Genomic DNA, 26,518 nt, shown 5'->3' on the forward strand with positions numbered 1-26,518 from the left:
CCCCTAAATTTCAGGTTTCTATCAATCATCAACCCCCAGATCTCTTGTCTCCCCCTACTTCCTCCAGTATAACTCCTCCCATAGAGTATGCAGTGTCCCATTGATGTTTCCCAAACCTCAAGACCTTACATTATGCTGCATTAAACTGACTCAACACCCCCATTCATTTTCCCCATTCTAGGTTATTCAAATCCTCTTGCAGGGCTACCACATCTGCACTATTACTAATAATCCTTCCCAGCTTCGCATCATCCGCAAACAACTGAATATCCCCTTGCAATCCACTGACAATGTCACTGATATGAAGGTTAAACAATATAGGTCCCAGTACTGAGCCCTGTTGGACCCAACTTGTAACCCTCTGCCTCCTTGAAACTGTCCCACCATACACAACTCCCTCACTACTTTCTCCAAGATCTTAACAACTACTGATGACACACAAACTGACCTATAATTAGACACTTCCAGTCTGCTACTGCCCTTATGCAATGGCACTATCTTACCTTCCTTCCATTTCATGGGCATCTTTCCTGCAGCCAGACTTTCATTGAAAAGCCAGGTCAAAGGCACTGTCAGTTCCCTAGCACATTCTCTCAAAACTCATGGTGAAATACCATCCAGTCCCACAGCTTTACTGATATCCAGAGTACTTAGTATTTGAAACACACTCTCCTCCTTTACCTCTAAACCTCAAACCTGCCCTATCCCTCTAGTATTAAAACTGACTCCTCCAGGATGAAATACTCCAATAAAGTGTTCATTGAACAATTCCACAAATCCAAATTGAAAAATTCCACAATTGTACAAATCTGTGAAAATTCTTGAATTTTCACAGATTGTCAAAAAATCCTTGGTTGCGGAATGGGCTCTGTGCCTTGTTTATTTAATTGCCTTTTTTTTGTAATCAAAAAAACAATGCAATTGCTTCTTTTGTGGAAGGGAGTTTTCAGTAGGACAAAGTGACTGATGTCTATCCAGTAAGCAATATTTCCTTTGTCTTCTGAATAGTAGTGCTTCTTGCTGATGTGCCTGCCATTTTTATAACATAACTGAAAACTTTTTTAACAATGCTCTGTTATGATTATGCAAATATGCATAAAGAAAATTCAAGAGTAGAGTTGTTTGGTTTGTGAATATGAAATACTTTCCTTATTCTGCTGTTTCAATAGATGAAGTGCTATCACAACCCCTAAATATTCAATAAATTTATTAAAATTTTTACTGTATTGTTTACTTAAGGAGTACCCTAATATATATATATATATTATAAATGGAACTCTTTTGATCTGATGATTTATTCATTTATTCTGTTTCAAGGATGCTAAAGTAGTAGAAGAAAGAAGGCGACGTCTGCAGCACTATTTAAGATGCATTTTGAACTGGGTACTCCAAACTAATTGTGAATTAGCGAACAATCCAGATAGAGAAACCTTTGTTTTAGTACTGCCATTCTTTGGGTAAGTGAAAAATAAATTATTCTAGTTTACTTTTAAATTTATTTAATCATAATTGACTCATTAAAGAATAATCAAATTGCAAAGCTCTTAACTGAAATGAATGTATGAAGTCACATCATGTTTGCTGCTTTCTAATTTTATGTGTGTAAGTGTACACACACACATACATATATAGCATCCTATGATTACCACAAAAGAATGCTGCTATTTTAAATAGAAATATTTATTTGTTATAAAAATTTAGTGAAAAAATTAAGCTGCTGCCTCTATCTTAATTTTTTCAGTAAACTTTTCACTTTTCTCACCTATGAGTTCTTTATGAACAGCTTTGTATCTCAGCAGATGTCTAACCTGTGGCTCTGCTTTTGTATCATCAGCACTTCCAGAGTAACTGCTACAGCATCTCTAATTTTGTATTTTAATTCTTGTTGCAAAGTCACTTTTGATTTGTACACTACATCTTGGCCTTTAAAGGACAAGATCTAGCAAGAACTAAAATAGTAATAGATAACATGATCTTAGAACAGGTGAATTCATTTAACTACCTAGGATGTATGATCACATATGAAAAAGATATAAACGTAAAATTGCAAAATATTTAAAGATAACAGGTATAATTAACTATATATTTAAACCAAACCTAGTTCAAAAACAAACCAGACTAAAAGTATACAATATATTAGCCTTACCAGTCTTAATGTATCGAAGGGAAATCTGAACAAGACAAATAAAGATTAATAACAGCAGAAATGAAGTTTATGAGAAAAACTGCAAAGTATACTCTATTTGATCACAAAAGAAATGAAGAAATTATGAAAGAATTAAACCAAGAACCAGTAATAGAAAAAATTAAAAAATATAAACATAAATGGATGGAACATGTTCAAAGAATGAAAACAGAAAGATTACCAAAAACAAGCCTTAAAGTACAAGCCATTAGGAAAAAGAAAACCAGGACATCCTCTTAAACGATTCAGCGATGACTTCTAAGGCTGGAACAGGCCATGCTAGGCCTAAATTCTTGATACGCATGATGATGATGATGACTATATCCAGAAATTTGTTCTTTTCTACCCCCACCTTCCTGTGATATCCATGGAGATATATTTTTGGTAGACAACATGGTCAGTTTGTGTGTAGAACCATAGTTTTCTTTTCTAAAAGGACTCTATGCTTTTAAGGAGATAACATTCAACACAACATGTTCAACCAGACTGGCCAAGTCCAGACTACTCAGAATCATTCCAATATTTTTCCGTAGATTCACGAGATCATCCAGAATGATGATAAACCATAGGACCATGATAATTTTTTTGGCTATTTAACTGTGGATTTTGATGTTTTTATTTGTCAGCATTACTGTAGAAGTTATTATTTTACTATGTGACACTTCCAAGAAGTTCAAGGACTCATCTAGGGATGGTACTCACTCCACTTGTAGTGTGTGTATGTGGACTTATTTGCATACAGTGCCTTTAAACAAAAGCAAAATAGTAGCATCTTTATCTGTCCATGAGTTAATATTGATTTTAGTCATGAGGTATGCTACATGCATTTGGTGCATTATATGGAGCTGATGGGCAGTGATCAGAGAGATACTGTAAAAAAACAGATAAGAAAGAACGTAATTATTATTATTAACACCAGGCATCCATGGAGTCAAAAGATTCACTGTGATGGGTACACACTGTTACGTACAAAGCCCATCAAACTGTGCTTTAAACTCATTCAATGTATTTGCATTCACCACAATGTCAGATAATGCATTCCAATCACTTTTCATACAAAGAACTTGCTCTTTATGTTCCTGCTTATTCACCTTCCAGGGATGTCCCCTTGTTCTATCCCCTTCTCTCATTCTGTGAAAAATTTCTTCCTCATTAACCCAGTAACAAACCTTTACCAACTTAAATGTCTCAATCATATCCCTCTCTTCCTCCTTTTCACAAGGCTTTGCAAATTGCATTCTCTCAATCTGTCCTCATATCCCACATCCCAAAGATCAGTTGCCACCTTAATCAGTCTTCTTTGAATCCTTTCCAGTATATCCTCATCACCGTGAAAACCAGGGGAACAAATCTGTGTACAATAATCTATACGAGGCCTGATTGAAGTCTTATACAGTGGAACTAGAACCTCCCTATTTCTGCACATTAAGGTCCTCTGTATCATTGCCATAATCTGAGTGATGACTTCACTACTTGTGCATTGTTACTTCCAAAGTTCAGATCCTTGTCCACTACCACTCCAAGGTCTCTTGTCTCCTCAACTTCCTCCAAAATTCACTACCAAGTGTATACTTTACATCTCATTGTTGCCTACCAAATTTCAGAACCTTACACTTCGCAACATTGAACTGAAAGTTCCATACACTTGCCTATCCATGCAGTCTATTCACATCCTCCTATAAGACCACAACATATGCTTGATTCCTCATCACTCTCCTCAGGTTTGCATCATCTGCAAACAGTTGTATATTACTAGTTAAACTCATCCCAGTATCATTAATATACAAATTAAATAACAATTGTCCCAAAACAGATTCTTGTGGCACACAACTAATGGCTTTTCTCTTCTGGGATTCTGCAACCCCCCCCCTCCACTCCATACATCACTTACCAAATCCTATCTGGGAGCAGTTGCCTATCCAACTCATTAATCTACCTTCTGATTTTATCTGCTTCAGTTTAGTAACCGACTTGGTCTGGTAATCTATCAAAAACCTTTTCCAAATCTAAGCATACTATTGTATATGCATATCTCTTGTAAAAAAAAATTGCCACCCTGTTATATACATAAGCCTTGATACAGTGAGTCAGTCCACAAACCATTGGTGTTAGCAAGATATGGTTAACAAATAATTATGTACACACCAGAATAGAACGTGATGGTTATTGCATTTTTCGAAAAGACAGAAAGGATGAAAGAAGAGGTGAGGTATTACTATTGATATGCTAGAGCCAACTCACATGAGCTGATGGTTAAATTTTTGAGCATACTGCAAGCTGATTGTTAAACCAACAATAGTTATGAACTGTAGAGTGACACACCCTTTGATTCACAATGGCTAGTGAGATTTTTTTATGTAATAACCTTGGAAGGGCCTCCGTAGCCAAATTGGAAGAACAACGGTACATTGCACCCTTCGATTGGAAAAGGTCTAAGTTTCAATTCTTGTCATGACAAGAAGAATCCTCATATGAGTTTTTTCAATTGAAGATGAGATTGAAGCAGGTTTTTTTTCAATTGAAGCAGGTTTTTTTCTCCCAAATACTCAGGATAAATTTATACAATTTACAGACAAAAAAAATACTAGTGGTGGTGGGCAGTAGATGTCATTGGTGTAGATGATGGTAGTGTCAGTTCACTGTATTTGGTGGATTAAGTGGTGCAGATGGAGAGTAGTGCCCTCCCTCTATGAGTCTTTGGAATCCTTGGAAACATCACGTGATAATAATAATTTGGTGTTAAAGAAAATTTACCCCGGACATGCTTATTTTTGGCACCCTTTGCGCCTCTTTTCCCTTCTCTCTTCTCTATTCAATAGCTTGTGTAAGGATTATATCTGCTAGCAGATTTACAGGAGTATTATTTTCAACTAACATCTGCATAATTTAACCTTAGCCACTTCTTCTTAAGGTAATGGCATTCCCATGCTTGATATCTGTCAAAGATTTTTTTTTTTTAGAATTGTTGGGAATATAATGAGGTTTTTACCATAACAAAAAGAAGCATCATCATCAAATTCCTGCCATGTACCCTCAAGGGGTGTACAGGATATGATAGTACTACATGAAAAAAATTACATCATTATTAATTTCCTATCTACAATTTTCCTCCAAATCAGTCTGTTACTTGTCAAGACTCCAACATTATCAGATCTTATATTTCTATCATCTAAAGCACTTTGTACCGTATCAATCCACCTATATTTTGGTCTTCCTCTGGGTTGTTTTGCTGCCAACCTGGCAGAGAACACTTGTTTTGCTAATCTTTCCTCGCCCATTCTGTTTAAGTGACCATACCACCTGAGATTAGCTCTGCTAACGCATTCCTGGATGCTGACAATGTCAAGTTCTTTCCTAATATCCTCATTTTTAATATGATATTGCCATCGATGCCATCTGTTCACGCCTCTAATCTTTCTCAGGACTCTCATAGCTGTGGTCTCTAGTCTTTGGTCAAGTGTTTTACTTCTGACCCAACTCTCAGATCCATAAGTTAAAACTGGTTTAAACACTGTCTTGGTGTTCAAACTTAGTGTTCCGACTAATTTCTCTCTTATTCCATATGAATTTATTCAATTGACTTCCTACCATACCAGCTTTGCTGATTCTGTTGTCTATTTCTATATTTAATTTACCATCTTCAGTAAAAATCTTGCCTAGGTAGCTGAAATATTTTACTTGTTCCACAGGTCTCCATTCACAACACAGTTGACATTTTCAATGATTCTGCCTATTTTCATTGTCTTTGTCTTATTATTGCTGACCTTCATACCATATCTATTACAGTTTATTTAATTTACAGTTATTTAATTTAGTCAGAGAATCTTGCAGACTTGTAGCGGATTTATTGAGAACTATAACATCATCCGCATAAAGCAAAGAGCTGACATTAACATCTCCAATTCTGATATCATGTTTAATAGCACTTTACTTCATAATGTGATCCATATAGATAATGAATAACAGAGGGGATAATATACATCCTTGTCTCACACCAGATTTAACATTAAACCAACTTCCTGTACTTCCTTCAATTCTAACTGCTGACTTACAACTGAAATAAAAACTAAGTATTGCTTGATATAATGCCCCATTGACACCATATAACTGCAGCATATTGAATAGCTTCTCTCTTGGCACCTTGTCATATGCCTTTTCCAAATCGACAAAACTTAAATAGAGATCTTTGTTATATTCCCATGCTTTCTCAACTATTTGTCGTAAAGTGAAGATCTGATCCTGATAGCCTCTATTTGGCCTGAATCCAGCTTGTTCTTCACCAATTCTTCTCAACCGTTTCTCAAGTATACTTGCATAGATCTTGCCAGGAACACTCAGTAGGGAAATACCTCTGTAATTCTCACATTCAGTTTTATTTCCTTTTTTATATATGGGTACTATGAGAGCTCTACTCCAATCATCGCGAATTCGTCCCTCTGTCCAGCAGGCTTTCTGAACTATGCAGTGCAGCCACTGTAAAACTCTTATACCACCATACTTCAGCATTTCTAGTCGAATATCATCTACTCCTGCTGCCTTTCCACATTTCAAGCCTTTGGTGGCTTTTTCTACTTTAAGTATGGATATGTATTCCTGACTGCATGCCTGGTCAGTGTTTTTTACCACTGTGCTGTCATCACTGCTTGTTTCATTTAGCAGTTTTTCAAAGTAATTACTCCATACTTCAAGGATATCTTTTTCTCCCGTTTTCATGTCATCTTTATCATCTCTAATTCCTTTTACAGCACTCTTTCCTCCATTCCTGAGCTTCTTCAACAACCTCCAGAATATTTTGCCACCTTCTTGATATTTACTTTCTATATTCTTGCCAAAGTCCTCCCATGACTTTTGTTTAGCTAGTTTTACACAGTGTTTAGCATTCTTGCATTTGTCTCTATATTCTCTAAGAGCACAAGCTGACTTATTTGCCAGGAACTTTTGATATGCTTTCGTCTTTTCCTTCACTGCCTCTTTAACTTCTTGTGTCCACCAGGGAGTTCTGATTTTTTTATCCTTACAGACAACCTCACCACATGCCTCTATGGCAGAATCAATCAATGTTTTCTTCAAATCAGAGTTTGTCACTGAATCTCCAGGGTTTGATTCCTGTTCTCAAACTGTTTCATTTTTTCTTCAATAATCTTTGTGTATTTTAGTCTACAGTTCACATCTGAGTGCTGCTCAACTTTTATTCGCTTTAAAACTTTCTTACATGTTATTCTTTTCAATATGAAATTCAATTTTATCCTGCTCAAGACTAAATAGTGATCGCTTTCAATTTCAAATTCTCTGTACACTCTGGTGTCCTGCACCAGGGAGAAAATATCACTATCAACAATAACTTAGTCAATGAGGCTTTTCTTATTCCTAGCCTCTTCTCTCCATGTAAATTTGTGCACATTTTTATGTTGGAACATGGTGTTAGTAATAACCAGTCCATGTCCTGAGCAGAAATCCAACAGATATCTGGTAGAAGTGGAGGAATTTTTTGAGGCTTTAGAAAAAGCAACTGACACAATGAAAAATGAAAAGTTGGTCCTTATTATTAGCTTTGCTCTTTTCTCCAAATTTTCCCAAAATATTTTTGTATGTCTCCCAATCATTTCCTATTCTGCTATTTAGATCCCCAACAAGGACCAACTTTTCATTTTTCATTGTGTCAGTTGCTTTTTCTAAAGCCTCAAAAAATTCCTCCACTTCTACCTTAGTAGAACCTTCTGTGGGACCATAGACACAAATAAGTCTCATTGTCCAGTTCCCCATTCTCATATTTGCCCACATTACTCTACTTGAGACTGACTGCCATTCAAGAAAATTAGCCTCGTATTTTGTGTTGAATACTATGGCTACTCCTTCTTTTGCTCGATTATCATTGCCTGAATATAACATTTTGTTTTTATTGCTCAGAAAGATCTCACCAGTTTTGGTCTTTTTTGTTTCAGTCACCCCTATTATGTCAATCTGGTACTTATCTAATTCCTCAGCTAGCTCCATTTCTTTGCCATTCAGGCTTCTAACGTTGATAGTACCGATCTTTAACGCTAGTGATGTTGAGTTGGGGTTTGTTTTCAGATTTGTTCCAGTAGCTGACTTTTCGCTGTTCGCCCTGGTTCCCTGGCAAAAACAACGGGGGCCTTGTTTAACCGGGCGACGCCCCAGCCGTCATGAAATTTTGTCATGTTGTACCATCATTTTTTTTTATTTTGGTTTAACCAATAAGAATACAATTTGGTCGGCTAAATCCCAAATTGCCAGCTCATTCTCGTTCGTTCAGTATCCAAATAGATACCCAACAGGGTCCACCACGAGAAGGTAAAGATTGGACATTAGGTCAGAAACCCTGGTCGGTTCTCCGCATTCCTTTAAAGGGTATGTGGAGGTCTCCTCTCAGTTATACAGCTTTGACCCTTAAACATCCCAAAGAAGAAGAAGAAGCAACGACGCAAATTCAGAAATATTTGCCGATATTGGAATTGGTTTATACTTTTGAAGGGGGGGGGGGGAATAATTCTAACAAAGGGCTAGCCCACCTTTTTATTATTTTTATTTATTTATTTATTTTTTTGTTTAAGCAAGCCAGTAAAAAATTTACCAGGTCATCCTGAATATTACTTCTGATTCAGAAGAGTTGTGTCCTCTCAATTTGGAACTTGATAAAGCAGTAATGATAATAGTTATACAGCAAGTTTTTTTCACTTGGTTATGCTATAAATTAAAGATGGCAAGAAATTATATTCTTAGTTTAATCCTTTATCCAAGTGTAAGCAAATGATGTTTGCACATCATTTGATTACATCAAGTATCTTCACGACTGGGCTACTGATATATTGAGCTAATGACTTCACACCAGTTGCCTTAGTATCCCATAATGCAAAGTGCATATCCTTTCAGACATGTCTAACACTATGCATTATGGGAAGGGCCATTACCTAGACTGGTTTCAACCTTTATTGAGGTATACTAAAGTGTGAGGATACCTCTCCAAAAACTCTAGGTGATCTAAAAGATCACTACTAAACTCATCACTCCAGGAGAGGATAACCCCAGCCACCAGGCAGAGCCTCTCTACCTCCCTTTAAACAAGCTGCTGTCAATGGAGCCAGATCCATAAGTGAAAGCCAGACCTATATTGTGATGAAAAAAGTAAAGGGTGTTTATCATAGGCCTAGAGTAGTTAGTGTGGGGTGCAAGATCCTGATAGTATTAAGAGAAAGAAAAGACAGATTGATAGTATGAGAAAGAGAGAGAGAAAGGCGTCAGTTCTTTTATATCATCATATAACCAAATACTATCAGTTTTCCTTTTTCTACAGTCATATGCAGATGAACAACCAAAAGACCAGTTGAAACTCAAGTGCAAAGATGGCTGATACCCAGGTAGTTAGCGTTATCTGAGTTAACTGCCTTGAGTTGGCCTTCTCTGTCTGGGGTTGCTGTCCTGTCATCCTTGAAATTGACACCATAAGATGATATTGAACTAAGAGGATGGAAAAACCATTTTAAAAAACCTTTCATAGTAAAAATAGACAGAATTTTATCTACCAATGATGAATTTTGCATAACGTGGGTGGTCTACGCCACCTAGCCAAAAATTTGATATCTCCTAGAATGTCTCTTTCTAAATACAAAAATTGTCTGACTGAACAATAAAATTTCCACAATACAATATTGTAAAGCATTTGCATCTCTTATTGTTGTTTTTCAAATCCATATTTCTTTCTAACCTTCTATAAATGGTGTTTTAATTCATTCATTATAAGAATCAAAATTTCTTCCCATTGTTGACAGGTGGGTCATGCAAAAAAAAAAAAAAAAAAAAAAAGAGCCTGTTCTGTTGTAAGTAATGGAATGCCCAACACATTACATAATTTGTTCCAAATATGCAGGGCAAGAGGGCAGCTGTAGAATGCATGTTCTACTGTTTCCAATTGGTAACAGATGTCACAGATTGGATCTCTGATGTTAAAGTTCCTCCATTTGATGGTATTGATTGGAAGGCAACCATGTACAATTCTCTAAGCAAGATCCCTCCTGTTAGGGTATCCTTGTAACTTCAGTAAGTTAGAATACAAGGTGGTGTTGTCAGTATCCAACTGTGGAAGTTCGTGAAAAAAGAGGTTAATGATTTCTTTATACCAAATTTTATTTTTATTAATGGAAAGTGTGTCAATGCCAGAATGTTGTAACAATCTTAGAGCTAAGTACATAATGTTGTAGTATTCAGGAATGATCTCAGCTTTTGAACCTTTATAATCATTTACTCCAAACAGAGAAAGATGAAAACCCAAGTAGTACTGGAGAAGGTCTGCACATGTGTGATTTGTGTGCAACATTTTATTGATTTGTGAAATTGTATTTCTTAAATACCAGAATTGTAAGACTGGAAGCCCAAAGCCTCCATGCATCTTTGGTAGTTGAAGAAATTCCTTTTTAACTGCTTGGCTGGACCAAAAAAATTGCACAGCTTCCTATATAATTGCTTTTCTCCAGCTTCTGTAATATCTGTAATGTGTATTATGTACGACTAAGCTGGGAAAGTTATGGTTTTAAGTAGCGTGGCTTTAGAAGAAAAGGAATGTGATCCAATATTCCAATCTTCTAATGTTTCAATGTTCTTGAATGTTCTTGGGATCTTTAATTTATAGCATAACGTGGAGGTTCTCAATGTGGGGTACACATACCCCTTGGAGGTACGTGGTAAAAATTTTTTTTGGGGGGGATGCCTTGAGAGCTCAAAAGTCGCTAGATCTAGTAACAAAGTCACTAAACTGGCAACACTGATACTGATTAATTTCTGAAAACTGAGTGATGAAGTGCACCACTATAGTTCATGTCTATATATGTTTGTCAATCCTCCCTCCCCTTCCTTACCTGAAAGCTGAACCTACCCGAACAGCTGATTGTCCAGTCAAAACATCCATTCTAAGTGAGTGAATGTGCCTTTTTACTGCTCTGTGTATTTGTTGTGATTTATTTCACTTGCTGTGCTTAAAATTATTTTTAATGTTCAGTTAAATGAACGTTTTTCTAAAGTGGCTTGAAACATGGATAAATGGATAATCAAGAAGAAAGTAATATGGAGCCGCAGCCGATTGCTTCTACATCTATGTCATCATCCCATGTGAGTAAAAAGGTGGATTCAGCAGTAACTAAAAGAACATTAAATGTTAAACAATCAAGTGATAAAAAATTAAAAAATGTAAATATCATGAATTATATTTACCATTTAGCTTTACATGGACAGGAAATTTAGTAGAACCAGATCCATGGTGCGTTGTTTGCTCTGAAGTCCTGTCAGAAATTCTATGAAACCGTCTCTTTTACAGCAACACTTTGAAACGAAACAAAGCATTTAAAAAATAAGCACTTAAGCTATTTTGAACATCTTTTGGAAGACTACTCAAGTAGCAAAAAAAAACAACCATAATTAAGCATTTTTCTGGTGTAGAATAAAATGAAAGCATCTTACAAAGTAAGCCTTCAAATTGCCAAAGTTGGAAAGGCTCACATAATAGGCTAGTCACTCATTCTTCCAGCAGAAGAAGAAATAGCTTCTTTTATGTTTGGTCAAAAAGAGGCAAACCTTGTCAGAACCATTCCTTTGTCAAACAACACAGTTTCCAGGAGAATTAATGATATGGCCTGTAATATTAAGGACCAACTCATTCAAGCTATTCAATGTAGCCTGTGGTTTGCCATTCAAGTGGATGAGTCGACAGACGTAGTTGAGCTAGCTCAATTACTTGTTTTTGTGCGTGGAAAATTCCAGTATGCAATATTTGAAGATATTTTATTTTGTAAGCCTCTCAAAACTTCTACTATGGGTAAGGATATTTTTAATGTGAAACAAGTTGCACCAGAATATAAGTTCACCCATTGTCTTCACTGTGAAGTGGTGATAGCTGAATTTATCCCTGATGATTTAAAAAGAGTTCTGGATGAAAGTGTACAAATGATTAATTTCCTCAAAACCTCACCATTGAAGTTTCGACTTTTTTCAATTATCTCTGAGGAAATGGGTAGCCTTCATAAGACATTGCTGCTTCACAACAGAATTACATTGGTTGTCACGAGGAAATGTTCTTTGTCATTTATTTGAACTCCACAGTGAAGTATACCCCTTTTTTTTCATGGCCACGAATTTCAACTTTCTTTGAGAATACAAAACTTAGAATGACTTCTACAGTTAGCATATTTAGCTGATATTTTTTAAAAAATGAATATTTTGAATTCATCATGGCAAACCAACAACGTTGTTGTGTTCTATTCTGAGAAGAAAACAGAGGCCATGGTAAAAAAATTTATCTCTGGGAAACCAGAATTAAAAAGACAGCTGTGACCAATTTCAGCAACTAGATTCATTTCTTAAAGAAAATGAGAGCAAACGATTGCAGTTTTTGAAGACATCAGTCAATCACCAAATAATCGTTCACTTAAGTACTCTTGAAACTCTTACAAGGCAGTATTTTTCATTCCCCCCCCCCCCTGATGAAATGCAAGAATGGAATTGAGATTCCTTTACATTTGACTTGGGAAAATGTAAGCTTCCATTGTTCAGTTACATACACATTTCCAATAAAGAAGAGTTGATTGAGATATCTTGTGACAGTAGTTTAAAAATTATTCATTCCAAAAAGCCATTGATTAGTTTTTGGATTGGAATGGAGGAGGAATATCTGACTGTCAAAAATTGGAGTCAAATATTTGTTATAGTTCGCCCACCATTTCAAGATCCCTTCTTGGCTTGGTGCCAAGAATAGTCGATTCATGCTGAAGGGGAGAAAGAAATGAAGGATGTACGAATTGGTCGCCAACATGCGAAATCACATGCTTTCTTGTCTGTCGCTGTACTAGCACTAGCTTGATTTTTGTTGTTCTCTTTTTTGCATTATTTTTTTATTATTAATTTGTATGATGGATCCAGTACAGTCAACAAGTTCTATTGTTACACGTTTCAGTAGCTCTTGCAAAAGAATATTGAATAATGTACTGACATTCTGCGAAAAAGAATCGCAGAAGGCCGTCTTCTTGTTCCTCTTTCTCAAGTCATAAAACGTGCAAGTGCAATTGCGGGCGTATCGGGGTCGACTGTTTAAAAGAATTCGTAGGGAATCAAAAGGTGAAGGTAAGCCAAAATTTAAATCTCCTAAAAAAAAGCGCCAGAGAAAGAAAACCATCGAAACCGTAGCTTTGAATGATTTTGATGTAGACGTTATAAGAAGAGCTATTCACGAATTTTACGTGGTCGAGAAAAGAGTGCCAACTGTTCCGAAATTGATTCCTGTGCTTAAAGAAAAAATTAATATTCCTTGGAAATGAGAAACTTTAAGGAAAATACTTCATGAAATCGAATTTTGTTTTAAAAAGTCCCAGAATAAAAGGAAACTTATCATGGAGCGAAGTGACATTGTTTTATGTAGAACGCAGTATTTGCACGTATTATAACACTCTACGTACATTTTTCCAACTGTTATACAAGCAAAATAGTTACACTTTAAAAACAGCAATGTTCGTAAAAGAAAAGCTAAATTTTCCGACCTGTAATAATAAACAAACTCAGTTTGTTTATTATTACATCCCAGAAGACAGATTGATTACCCTATTATCGGAATGGATTCTCCTTTTTCTGACATGCGCAGAAGTGTCGAAGGACCTCAAATCGGTGGGCGAACTATACCTTTCAAAACTTGTTTGTGTGAAACTGGTTTTTCATCTTTAACTGCTTTAAAAAATAAATATAGGAACAGGCTGGATGTTGATGATGACTTGCAACTCTATCTTAGCAAGATGAACTGTATAAGTGTAACCATATCTCTGATTACCCAGTAAAATGTTTATAATTTTATAAGATTTGTTAAATTGTTTGTGTCACTCTTTGTGTTTATTGATATATGTAATTTATGAATACAAAACTTAATGTGCATGTATATATGAAAGTTTATTTTTCACTTGGTTAGAGTATAATAAATTTAGTTTAATCCTTTATCCAAGTGTGAGCAAACAAAGTTTGCGCCTGAAGTATCTTCATATCTTCAGGACTAGGGTAAGGTGGTACAACACCAGGGCAACTCGTTGCAAAGGTGGAGCAAGATACCAACACTCCTGTCTCAGTATCTCCTATAATGCAAAACACATCTCGTTGCGGATATGTTTAATGTTATGCATTAAGGGAAGGGCCACTACCCAGACTAGTTTCAACCTTTATTGAGGTCTCTTCAGTGGGAGCCAGGCCCAAGTTGAGATACCAGGCAGAAGCATTAGCAGGTCATCTCTACCTATCGGAGTTGCCAAATGGTGTGTCACCCTTTTTTCTTTTTTTTTTAATAAATTACTCTGGATTTAGAGAAAGATGTTGAAAGTTTATTTTTCACTTGGTTAGAGTATAATAAATTTAGAAGAGAGGTCTCTTCAGTGGGAGCCTTAGAGGCTCCCACTGAAGAGACCTCAATAAAGGTCGAAACTAGTCTGGGTAGTGGCCCTTCCCTTAATGCATAACATTAGACATATCCGCAAGGAGATGTGTTTTGCATTATAGGAGATACTGAGACAGGAGTGTTGGTATCTTGCTCCACCTTTGCAACGAGTTGCTCTGGTGTTGTACCACCTTACCCTAGTCCTGAAGATACTTCAGGCGCAAACTTTGTTTGCTCACACTTGGATAAAGGATTAAACTAAATTTATTGCATGTATATATATATATATATTAGGGTTACCAAGTAATTTTATAAGCTTGGTTATTTAACTCCTAATCCCAAATAAGCAAACAGTTAAGTTTGCACCTGAAACATAGTTCAAGTCTAAAGATGGTACAACACCAGGGCAACTCATTGTAAAGGTGGGTAAAGCTCTGATCACTGTTGTTAGTATTTCCCATAATGTAAAGCACATCTTACTAGAAGATGTATACTGCAATACATTATGGCTGGGGTCACTACCCAGACCGGTTTCAGCCTTTTTTGAGGTCTCCTCAGTGAGTAGCTAGACCCTAAATACCAAGGTTTTAGTAATACACATATGTATATATATATATATATGTTTTTTTTTATTCCCATTGTTATATAAGGGGGACTGGAAAGTAATCAATTTTTTGAACTACATTTTTAATATAAATTTTATTAAAGAACAAATTAATATTATTCAATTCTATAATCACCATTGTTAATTATAACCTTATTCCAACGATCTACTAAGTTTAAAATTCCTTTTTTGAAAAAAGTTTTTTCTTTGGATGTAAAAAATGATATCAAACTCCTTTGGATATCATCTTGCGAATGGAAGGTTTTATTTCTTATGCTGTGTTCTAAGGACCTGAATAAGTGATAGGGACTAGGGGCAATATCTGGCGAATATGGAGGATGTGGTAGAAGTTCCCATCCTAACTGCCTAATTTTTTCTTGAGTCATTCTTGCAGAATGTGGTTTTGCATTATCTTGCTGCAGAATTACCCCTTTGCGATTGACAAGTGCAGGACGTTTGATTAACAATGCTTGATGTAGTCGCTCTAATTGTTCACAGTAGATGGCTACTGTGATAGTCTTACCTTGTTCCTTGAGTTCGTAATGAATAATTCCATGAATAACTCACCAAATGCACAACAGAACTTTTTGTGGATGAAGTCCATCTTTAGGTGTTGGAATTGGAGTTTGATTTGGAGAAAGCCAATGATTTTTGTGTTTATTATTCTTATACAGCACCCATTTTTCGTCACCAGTTACGACTCGTTCCAAAAAGGGGTCATTTTGTTGTCTGGTCAACAATGAATTGCAAATCACCCGTCTCTGTGCTTTATTGTTTTCTGACAGTTCATGCGGTACCCATACACCCTGTTTAAGAACCTTGCCACTCTTATGTAAGTGCTCTTGGACAGTTGACCATGATGAATTTAGTTTCTCTGCTAATTCTTGTATGGTTTGTTTTGGATCTGATTCAATGAGAGTCTTAAGAGCATCGTCAAAAAGGGGTCATTTTGTTGTCTGGTCAACAATGAATTGCAAATCACCCGTCTCTGTGCTTTATTGTTTTCTGACAGTTCATGCGGTACCCATACACCCTGTTTAAGAACCTTGCCACTCTTATGTAAGTGCTCTTGGACAGTTGACCATGATGAATTTAGTTTCTCTGCTAATTCTTGTATGGTTTGTTTTGGATCTGATTCAATGAGAGTCTTAAGAGCATCGTCATCTAGAGTGAGAGGTCTTCCAGATTACGGATGATCAGAGAGATCAAAATATTTTCTGCAAATCTCCTAAACCATCGCTGACATTTGTTAACCTTCAGTACTCTCCATAAGTTGAGCAAATGATTTTGGTAGTCTCAGTAGCATTCTTTCCTTGGTGAAACAAAAACAGCATACAATGATGTAAATGGTGCTCTTCAACTTTAAAGTCTGCCATATTAAAAAATAATAATCTAAAATTAAAAAAAAAACAGATTTTTTAAATAGAAAAGTAATGCTAATATTAAATAAAAATCAAATTTAATAATTTATGTGTTATTTAAGAAAAAACAATCGGCTAAAAAGGACCTATTAAAAATAATTTATTACTTTCCGGTCCCCCTTATACTATAACTATAGTTTTATCTATATATATATAAGGGGTACGCCAGTTACATACACACTTTCAGGGGTGTGTGAAGCATAAAAGGTTGAGAACCACTGGTATAACTAAATAAGGTGTGATGATAATAATAATAATATGTGACTCATTTTGACTACTTGTATATGGGTAATATATGACTTCTGCATAGTATCGTACATGTCTTTAAGAATGGGTGCTTTGCATTATTATTACATCAATTTCCCTGGAATCAAAAACTCATTGAGAGAGGGAGAGAGAAAGGTTTATACCATTAACAACTACATGCATTATATAAGAAATATGCATTATATTACATTACAATGTGAAATAAGTATACATATATTACAAAAGTCCACAGATTTACAGAAAGTCTCTCCTGCCTGTAACATATCTGTCACACTGAAGCTTAAACTCATGTCACACTCAGCATTCACAACATATATAGGCAATGCATTCCACTTACCCACCACTCTCCACATAAAAAAAGAAAAAAAAAATTACTTCTTATCCTCTTATTCACCACTTCTTTGTTTCCAGGAATGGCCTCTAGTCCTCATCCCTAACACACACACACACTTCTTTATTTTCCCCTATCTGAAAAATCTCTCTTGTATCCATGTGATAAATACCTCTTAAGAGCTTAAACGCCTCAATCATATCATCCCTTCGCCTTCTTTCAGCCAAACTTTGCAGATAACTTCAATCTGTCCTTATAGCTAACATTCCACAGTGTAATCATTTTTGTCAACTTCCTCTGCACCCTCTCCAAAGTATCTTCATCTCTTCTAAATCCTGGTAACTAGATTTGAGCACAATAGTCCAGATGTGGTCTGATGAGAGCCTTATACAATAGAATCACTACTATTTTATCTCTGCTGGTTATTGTTCATCTTAATATTGCAGCAATACTCTGAGTAGTCTTAATCATCTTTGTAATGTGTCCCTTAAATTTTGATCCACCATAACCCTGAGATCTCGTGCTTCCTCATCTTCCTCCATCATACTTCCACATATAGATTATACAGTATCCCATTTGCAGTTCCCAAAATTCAAAACCTTAGATTTAGCAACATTAAACTAGCATCTCCTATTCATCTGCCTATGTTTCCAGCTTATTCAGATCATCCTGAAGAGTCACTACATCAGCACTACTCTTAATAACCTTCCCCAGCTTCACGTCACCCACAAGCAGCTGAATATCTCATTACATTTCAGTGACAATATCATTGATATAAAGGTTGAAAAGTAGTGGTCCCAGTACAGAGCTCTATGGAACTCCACTAGTAACTTTCATTTTTTCCTTCAATTTTGCTCCTCTATATACAAACTTTTGATATCTATCAGACACCAGTTGCCCATCCACTGCACCAACTTAATATCCAAACCCATACATTGCAGCTTAAATATCAGTTTATCATGTAGTACTGTATCAAATGCATTTGCAAAATCTAAAAAAATTACAGTGCATGCATTTCACTCATCAACCACTTTTGTTATTTTCTCATAGAAGTTAACAAGATTACTGAAACAAGAATGCTCCTCAACAAATCCATGCTGATCATTACAGATAATATTATTTTTATCTGCCCAGTTTTGTATACGAGCTCTTACCAATTAATTATTCTGATACTTAAACAACCACAAAAGTAACAAACTGGTCTATAAATTGATGCCTGCATTCTAAAGGAGCATAAGACAGCGCCACTACATAAGGGGGGGGGGGCGCTGTCTTACGCTCCTTTCACTCCCCAGGGACCTTTCTGGTTGCAAGGCTTTTGTTAAATAGCCAAGAACAAGGGAACTTTTAGTTCTTTAGCACACTGCCTTAAGACGCATGGTGAAATTTCATCTAGTTGACACAGCCTTGTTCACATCCAGAGTACTTATTATTGTAAATACATTCACTTACTTCTAATTCATCAACCCTCACCACCCTCTTTGGAATAAGACTCACATCCCCAGAATGAAACACTAATAAAGCTCTCATTAAACAGCTCTACAATATCATTCGCCTTAGTCTTTAGGTCGCCTTTTCCACCTAGCGAGACTATTCATCTACAATCATTCCTTCTTTTGCTAGCCACATAATGAAAAAATTCCTTAGTCCTTTGAATGTAGTGCCATCCTCTTCTCATATTCTAATTTTACTTTCCTGACTATACTAGTCACCTTTCTTGATTGAACTTTGTATAACCTCTTTTTTTCTCTTAAATTCTTTCTTAATCTCAGTAATCATCCATTTTATCCCAATTTCTTTAATTTTTTTTCATGTGTGGTATACACTTTGCTACTACTTTTAACAAATGGTCCTTAACTAGCTTCCATTCACCACTAACTCTTTACCCTCTAATTCCTCCATCCATGGCACTGCTCCAAGTTGATTTCTAAGACTATTAAAATTGCCTGCCTTATAATTCCATGCCATTTTCTTTTTCTTTAAGACTTTTGCATTCTTGTACACTTCTCAGATGAATACTACATGGTCACTTTCACCAAGTGGAGATAAATATGACATTTTGGTCATATTCAAATCTTCTGATACTATAATCAAATCCAAAAACTCTTGATCCTCGCATTCCCTCCCCAAAATTTGAGTTTTCTTAATACCACAAGCTATTCCCTCTGTCCAATCTATATTTCCATAACTGAAATCATCCATAATGAACATCCACTTTCCACTTACCAAGTCAATTTGTCTAAACATTTCCTGTTCGTTCCCCCTTCTACATTCCCTGGCCTATAGCAACATCCAACTATATATCTAGTGTAGTCCAGCCAACCTCTAATTCACACCACACACACCCTCAAAGCTATGTGCATTATATCCCTCCTGACTCTCTATTCTTAGAGGGTGCAATCTCATCAGCTACCATAAGCAATACTCCTCTTGTAGGTTTTTCCACTTAGTTATACTATACATTAAAGATACCAAGAAATTATATTCATGGTTTAATACTTTATCCAAGTGTAAGCAAACAACTTTGCACCTGAACTATTTTCAGGGCTGGGGAAATTTGTACAAAGAAGCGAATGACTTCACATCGCTGGCCTTAGTATCCCATAATGCAAAGCACATCTCCTTGCAGACATGTATAATGCTATGCATTATGGGAAGAGTCACTACCCAGACTGGTTTTGACCTTTATTGAGGTCTCATCAGTGGGAGCCAGACCCAGAGGTGATACTAATGTTGAAGTAATGCAGAAAACATATTTTCCTATACAAGTAACCAAAAGATGTCACATCTTATTATTAAAATACTCTGGATTACAGATAGTTGTTGTTGTAGGTTTTTACACTTGGTTATACTTCTATAAATCAAAGATACCAAGAAATTATATTCTTGGTTTAATCCATTATCCATTATGGGATACTAATGCAAGTGATGTGACGTCATTAGCTTCTTTGTACAAGTTTCTCCAGTCCTGAAAATAGTTCAGGCACAAACTTATTTGCTTACAATTGGATAAAGGATTAAACCATGAGTATAATTTCTTGGTATCTTTAATTTATACACCTCTACCCTGTTCCTGCCACCCCCTATCCTGCTGGAAAATAATATATCCTTCTACTTCTATTCCTATCGAGACATCACATCTGTTAACCATGTGACCCCCCCCCCCTTCTTCCTATCCACTAGACTCTGTAAATTGCATCTTCTCAATTTTTCCTCATTTTCAACATTCCAGGGGTCAGAAACTAACTTAGTCAGTCACCTCTGGACCCTTTCCGACATCTCTTCGTCCTTCTGAAAACCAAGTGACCAAATTTGGGCACAATAGTCCATGTGTGGCCTAATCAAAGCCTTATACAATGGAACAAGAATCTCCCTACTTCTACACGTCAGTGTCCTCTGCATCATTCCCAGAAGTCTTTGTGTTGTCTTCACAATTTTGGCGATGTGTCCCCTAAATTTCAGATCCTTAATCACTATCACCCCAAGATCTCTTATTTCTTCCACCCCTGGCAATATATCCTCACCAAGCATAAATTCTACATCCCATCTTTGTTTCCCAAATTTTAAAACCTACATTTTGCCACATTGAACTCACATTCTTATTCCTATGCCCAACCACACAATTTATTCAAGTTTTCTTATAAGGCTACAACATCTTCTCTACTCTTCATAGTTCGTCTTAACTTTTCATCATTTGCAAATAACTGAATATCTCCATCCAAATCGTCGGCCTTTTTTGGCCGAGTGGTCAGCGTATCTGCTCTCCAGCTAAAAAGCTGAGGGTTCAAATCCCGCTGTGAGCATTGATGTTTATGATTGTCTGTGAAAATGCTAGTGGTGGTAGTCGGTGGTAGATGGTGTTAGTGTAGATGATAAAGATAGTTGCAGTTGGTGGAGACAGAGAGTTGTAAAGTAGGTGCCCTCCCTCGATGAGTCTTTGGACTCCCTGGAGGTGCTATGTAATAATAATAATAAATCTTTGCCAATATCATTAACATACAAGCTAAACAGTAATGGTCCTAAAACAGACCCCTGAGGTACAACAATAGTGACTTTCCTTGATATTGCTCCCTCATACACAACTTGCTGATACCTATCAGATAGCCAGTCTCCGATCCAATTCACTAATCTAATATCCAACCCCGTTCACTCTAGTTTGACTATCAACTTATCATGCAGTAATCTCTCCTCTGTCCAAGGAAGCTGTCACATTATTGTAATAAGTAAATAGATTACTAAAACATTACCTCCCTTTAGCAAATCCATGCTGTCCATCAAAGATAATACCATTGTTGTCAACCCAATTCTGAATCCTAGTTCTCACAATTTCTCCAACAACTTAACCACAACACCTGACACACAGATAGGCCTATAATTTGATGCTTGAGTTCTATCATTTCCCGTATGAAGCAGCACAGTCATGCCTCCTTCCACTCCTTAGGAACTTGACCCAGTGCAAGACTCATATTAAAAAAATATGTCAAGACAGATGTCAACTCCCTGGCACATTCCTTCAGAATTCATGATGATATATTATCAAGCCCCACAGATTTATTAACATCTAGTTTGCTCAACTTCCAAAATACCTCTTGCTCACTTATAGTCAGTCTTTACTTCCCATCATCAACTGCTCTCAATCTCTCCATGAAGTCACATTCACAAGAATGAAAGATCCTTACGAACTGCTCTTTAAGTATCTCCACTTCCTCCAATCAATATCATCCTTCCATAATCTTTTTTTTTTTCTGTCTACATATTGAAAGAACTCCCTAGGATTATTTTTGGCTTCATTAGCTAACTGCTGCTCATACCTCACTTTTGCTACCCTTACCAACCAAGTCACCCACCTTGCTTGCTCTTTGTAATCTTCATGGAATTAGTTATTACCACTTCTCTTACACTGCTTCCATAATGCCCTTTTTCTCTGTATTGCATGCTTAATCTCTTTATTCATCCATTTCATATCTACCTTATTTAACCCTTGTTAAACTAGATAGTTTTTGAATATCTTCCAAAGCATATTAATCTCTTTTCTAGCTAACTCCTCATTCTATGCTACATCCCCAAGCTGTCTCCTGAGCTCTTCGTAATCACCCCCCTGTTCCACATATACCCTTTTCTCACAGAGGTCTTCACGCTGTTGGTCACCACTCAGGTAATCACTTCATGGTCACTCTCTCACCAATTGGTGGGTGATTCGACACCTCATTTATAATTACATCCTCTGATGAGATGATCAAATCCAAGACCCTCAATCCTCGTGTGCTCTCTGTTGCATACTGTCTAAGGTCGTTGTCCCTCAAAAACTCAAGAAACTCATTCACTTTACTTCCAGTTGCTATCTCATCATCCCAGTCTATATTGCCATAATTAAAATTGTCCATAATGATTACCCTTTTCTTATTTGCTTGGCTAATTTGATTATACATTGCATAGTCACTACCATCCACATTACCAGGTCTATAACAACATCCAATCAATTATTTCATTCTATTCACCTCTATTTCACAATCTCACACTGTACTGCCTCAAAACCACTGGCACTATTTCCCTCTTGCATCTCTACTTTGTATGGACATAGCTCTTTCTGTATCATCTAGAGCATTCTCCCCCCTTCCCTTTTTACCCTTTCTATCCTCACAAAACACATCACACCCTTCCATCTCTATTTCTGTCAGGATATCATCCTCATCCAGCCATTGTTTCACTTATTCGAACAATTTTTGGGTGAACTGACTCAATTAATGCAACCATTTCATCTGCCTTGTTTCTTACACTTCTGGCATTTGTATACAAACACAGCAGCTCATTCCTCGATCTATAGCTTTCCACTGATGCCACTCATTAGATGTGATTTCTCCATGCTCGAGTCAAGTTTTTTCCCTTTCTTCTTATTCATTTTAGAATCCTCTTCAAATCCAACTGTTTCCTCTTGATCCCCTTCCTTTCCTGTCTACACGTGAATTCACATCCTCTTGGAGCATCCATCTTTCTCACACTGTGTTCCCCTGTCCATCCTGAGCCTCCTCGTTTCCCTGTCTGTCTTGCACAAACGTTCTCTCATTCTGCTCACTTCTATTCATAACCATCTCTTCAATCTCTTCTGTCTTACTCTTCTGCTCTTCTACATTCACTTTCCACTTGATCAGATGCATTCTCTGTACTCGCTTCTCTACCTTCCAACAGTTCACTTCGTCCTTTAAACTTATTCCACACAAACTGCACTCCTTTCTCCTCACACATTTCCACTAACATATCATTCATAATCCTTGCTCTCTGCCTCATCTCACTACTGTCATACCTAGGCAACATGCTTACTATGACACTATTCTCTTTTATCCATCTCAACAACCTTCTGATATCCAATCTAACGTGCTCTTTGTTTGCAGTCAAGTCATTTGTGCCTATTACAACAACCAACTCTTTTGCTTGATTATTTCTGATATCCAATGCCTCAATCACTCTACTCATTCTACTCCAGTAAACATACCTTGTGCATCCTCTTGTCCAGCACACCTTTAATAATTGAATCACCATACAATGCCACTCGCAGGTTTTCATTACCTCTTTTATGCCAACATTATTTGTTTTCATCATTTTCGCTCTCCCATACTTTCTCAAATTTTCTTAACTTCATTCCACATCCATTTCATCTCTTGCCTCTTTCATCTCTCATTCATTCTTCCAAATTTTTGAACTCTCGAACCTTTCATCACACTTTTTCTCTCATTCATTCTTTTGATGTTTCAAGCTTTCGAACTTTGCGTTACACTTCTGCCACATTTGCATCACTTTCGTCTTTCTTACCATTGATTAACTTTTTCAGAATGGAAACTTTTTTAACAATGGAAAATTGTTAAAAAAGTTTTCAAAACTTTTTTAACAATTTTCCATTGCTATTTTACACCATCCTTCTCTATCAGACAAGCACTCATTCTCCTTGTGGCATTCTCGCTACTAACACTTTCTGTCATCAAAATATTAGCACTCAAGTCCTAATTCAGCTCACACTTCACACACACCCTCCTTCTATCCGCCTTAAATATCCACAATTTATCAATGTAATCAAATGAGTACATATAGCACTCCTCACATTTCACCAAACGACTGAAGTCAAAGTTAAATTCCTGCATGGACAAAGCCATCCCCATCTTTCCTTTCCCAGTTACTATGCTATGCTAATATCAACAAATTTGTAAATAAATTTAAACAAAATATCCCACACACTAATAACGCTACAAGTGCACAACCTTTACAGCAACTCTTACTTATGAACACACACTTATATATTTTTAATTATTTCAAAAAAACTTATCTGAAATGGGCATCCTCTTTACACACTCTACTTCTTTCGCCACATGAAATATAACACAAAATATAACCAAATCACCACATTCTTCCCCTGTGATGTCTTCTAATCCTTCCACTGTACATGAAGGTCAACAATTGTTTTCAGGTTAGTGTATTTCATGTAATTGAGGATAATACTAGAATGTTTACAAGAATATTTCTAATTAAGCTCTGAAAGAAAGGACTACATGCAAATAGCACCATTTTGTGAGCCTTTAAACTCAATCGCTCGCACATTAATATCACATCTACCAGGACTTCATTCGAAAGTAACCATTAAAAGGTGGCTAATACATTGGTCTAGTAATTGTTCCGTTTAAACAAATTTTCTGGATTTCCATCTTTTAGATTACTATTAAATGCCAATCTCACCACAAGGTAGTCAATTTACCCAAAACACTTCTAAATATTCAATATCTAACACACATTTATAAATCATCACTGAAGTACTTTTAATATAATCCGACAAGCAATATTATTATTATTATTATTATTATTCCTGACACCTCCAAAGGAGTCCGAAGACTCATCGCAGGAGGATGCCTACAACTGTCTCAACCACCACACCAAACCTCTACTACGAATCATCTCCATCAATGCCATCTACTGCCCACCACCACTACAACTAGTATTCTATGTCTGTAAATTGCGTGTGTTCTGAAGGGCTGATTTGTCTGTGTGCGGGATGAAAAACCCGAGTTTCCGGGAGAAAAAACCCTGCTATCTCCGTATGAGATTGGCTAACTCACATTCGATTGAAAATCATCCAGATAAAGATTCATCCCGTCGTGACGAGAATCGAACTTAGGCTTATTCCAATCGAAGGACGCAATGTACCGTCGTTCTTCCAATTGCGCTACGGAGGTGCTTAATTTCCGTTGCTTCAATGACCAAGGCTTTCTAATGTCTTGTCTTATACCAGTCGACTTGGGATACCACTGGCATTCATCTCTCCATGAATCTTCACCCTATATCTAATAATTATCTCCTCTAATTTTTGTCACCCCAATAATAAATTCATTTATGCAAACAGTTAATGTTGATATTTTTAGACTTAGAAAAGTGACCCATTCATATTGTTGAAACCAATTAATCATATGTAATCAAGTAATCATGTGTCGGGTTGAGAAATATAGTGTGAATGAGTTGTTTGTGTAACTGCTCCATAAAATAATCAGCTAAGGCTGTGATATAGGACTGCCCATTGCAGTTCCTTTGATCTGTGTGAACAACTTATTACACCATGTAAAATAGCCTGCATTAATGATGAATTTAATTCTTGTAGATAAGCTTGTACGTTGGTTACACATAGCTTTTAATTTTTCAGGAAATTACAACATACACTACTAGAATATTAATTATAAAAAAAACTTTAATTAATGCCTTCCTATATTTTGGCAATTTTACATTTCCATCATCAGGGATCACAAAAAACAATGATATGTGCATGCAAGCACTAACACTGGGGCAAATGAGGCTGAAGAAAGGGGCAATTTCATGCACCCAAATTTGTTGAGGTTTGGAAAGTTTTTCAGAGCTGAGGCAGATTCGAAGAATAGTCTTTCATGCTTCTACTTGCAGTGGTGTAATACAATGGCCTTCTTCCAGCATATCATGTGGTGGGTGTCGAAAGCATGGTCAGCAAGTCTTGAGTGGCTGTATTGGTGGAACTAGTCCTTGTGTGAGGATATCCTGATATTGGCTGTCCTGCCTGTTTAGCCATAGTAGGACAGTTTGCAACTGCAAGGGATCTGGTATACTCCTAGTAGGCATCTCTTATCCACTCCACCAAAGACTAGCCACATCCCCTAGACCAGTGCTTCCCAAACTTATGGATGTAAAGGCCCCTTTGGAAAAATTAAAAGATTTCACGCCCCCCCCCCCATCGAAAAACAAATTCATGATACAGACATATATTATTATAATATTTATTATATTTATATTCAAT

The 26,518-nt window shown here is 36.5% G+C and overlaps 1 protein-coding gene across 4 annotated transcripts in view; it reads left to right on the forward strand.

Annotated features, from left to right (window-relative positions):
• The window catches only part of LOC150097105 (sorting nexin-29-like), a 780,446-nt gene that overhangs the window by 727,320 nt on the left and 26,608 nt on the right, over positions 1-26,518 (forward strand). For all 4 annotated transcript variants that reach the window (XM_090406852.1, XM_090406853.1, XM_090406854.1 and 1 more), the window contains one exon: positions 1,318-1,457. In XM_090406852.1, coding sequence (XP_090262978.1) covers positions 1,318-1,457 — 140 coding nt within the window. The remainder of the gene's footprint in view (positions 1-1,317; positions 1,458-26,518) is intronic.

This window comes from Typopeltis vanoorti, chromosome 17, assembly GCF_054136105.1.
Source record: "Typopeltis vanoorti isolate ZY-2024b chromosome 17, IOZ_Tvanoo_1.0, whole genome shotgun sequence".
Classification (NCBI taxonomy): Eukaryota; Metazoa; Arthropoda; class Arachnida; order Uropygi; family Thelyphonidae; genus Typopeltis; species Typopeltis vanoorti.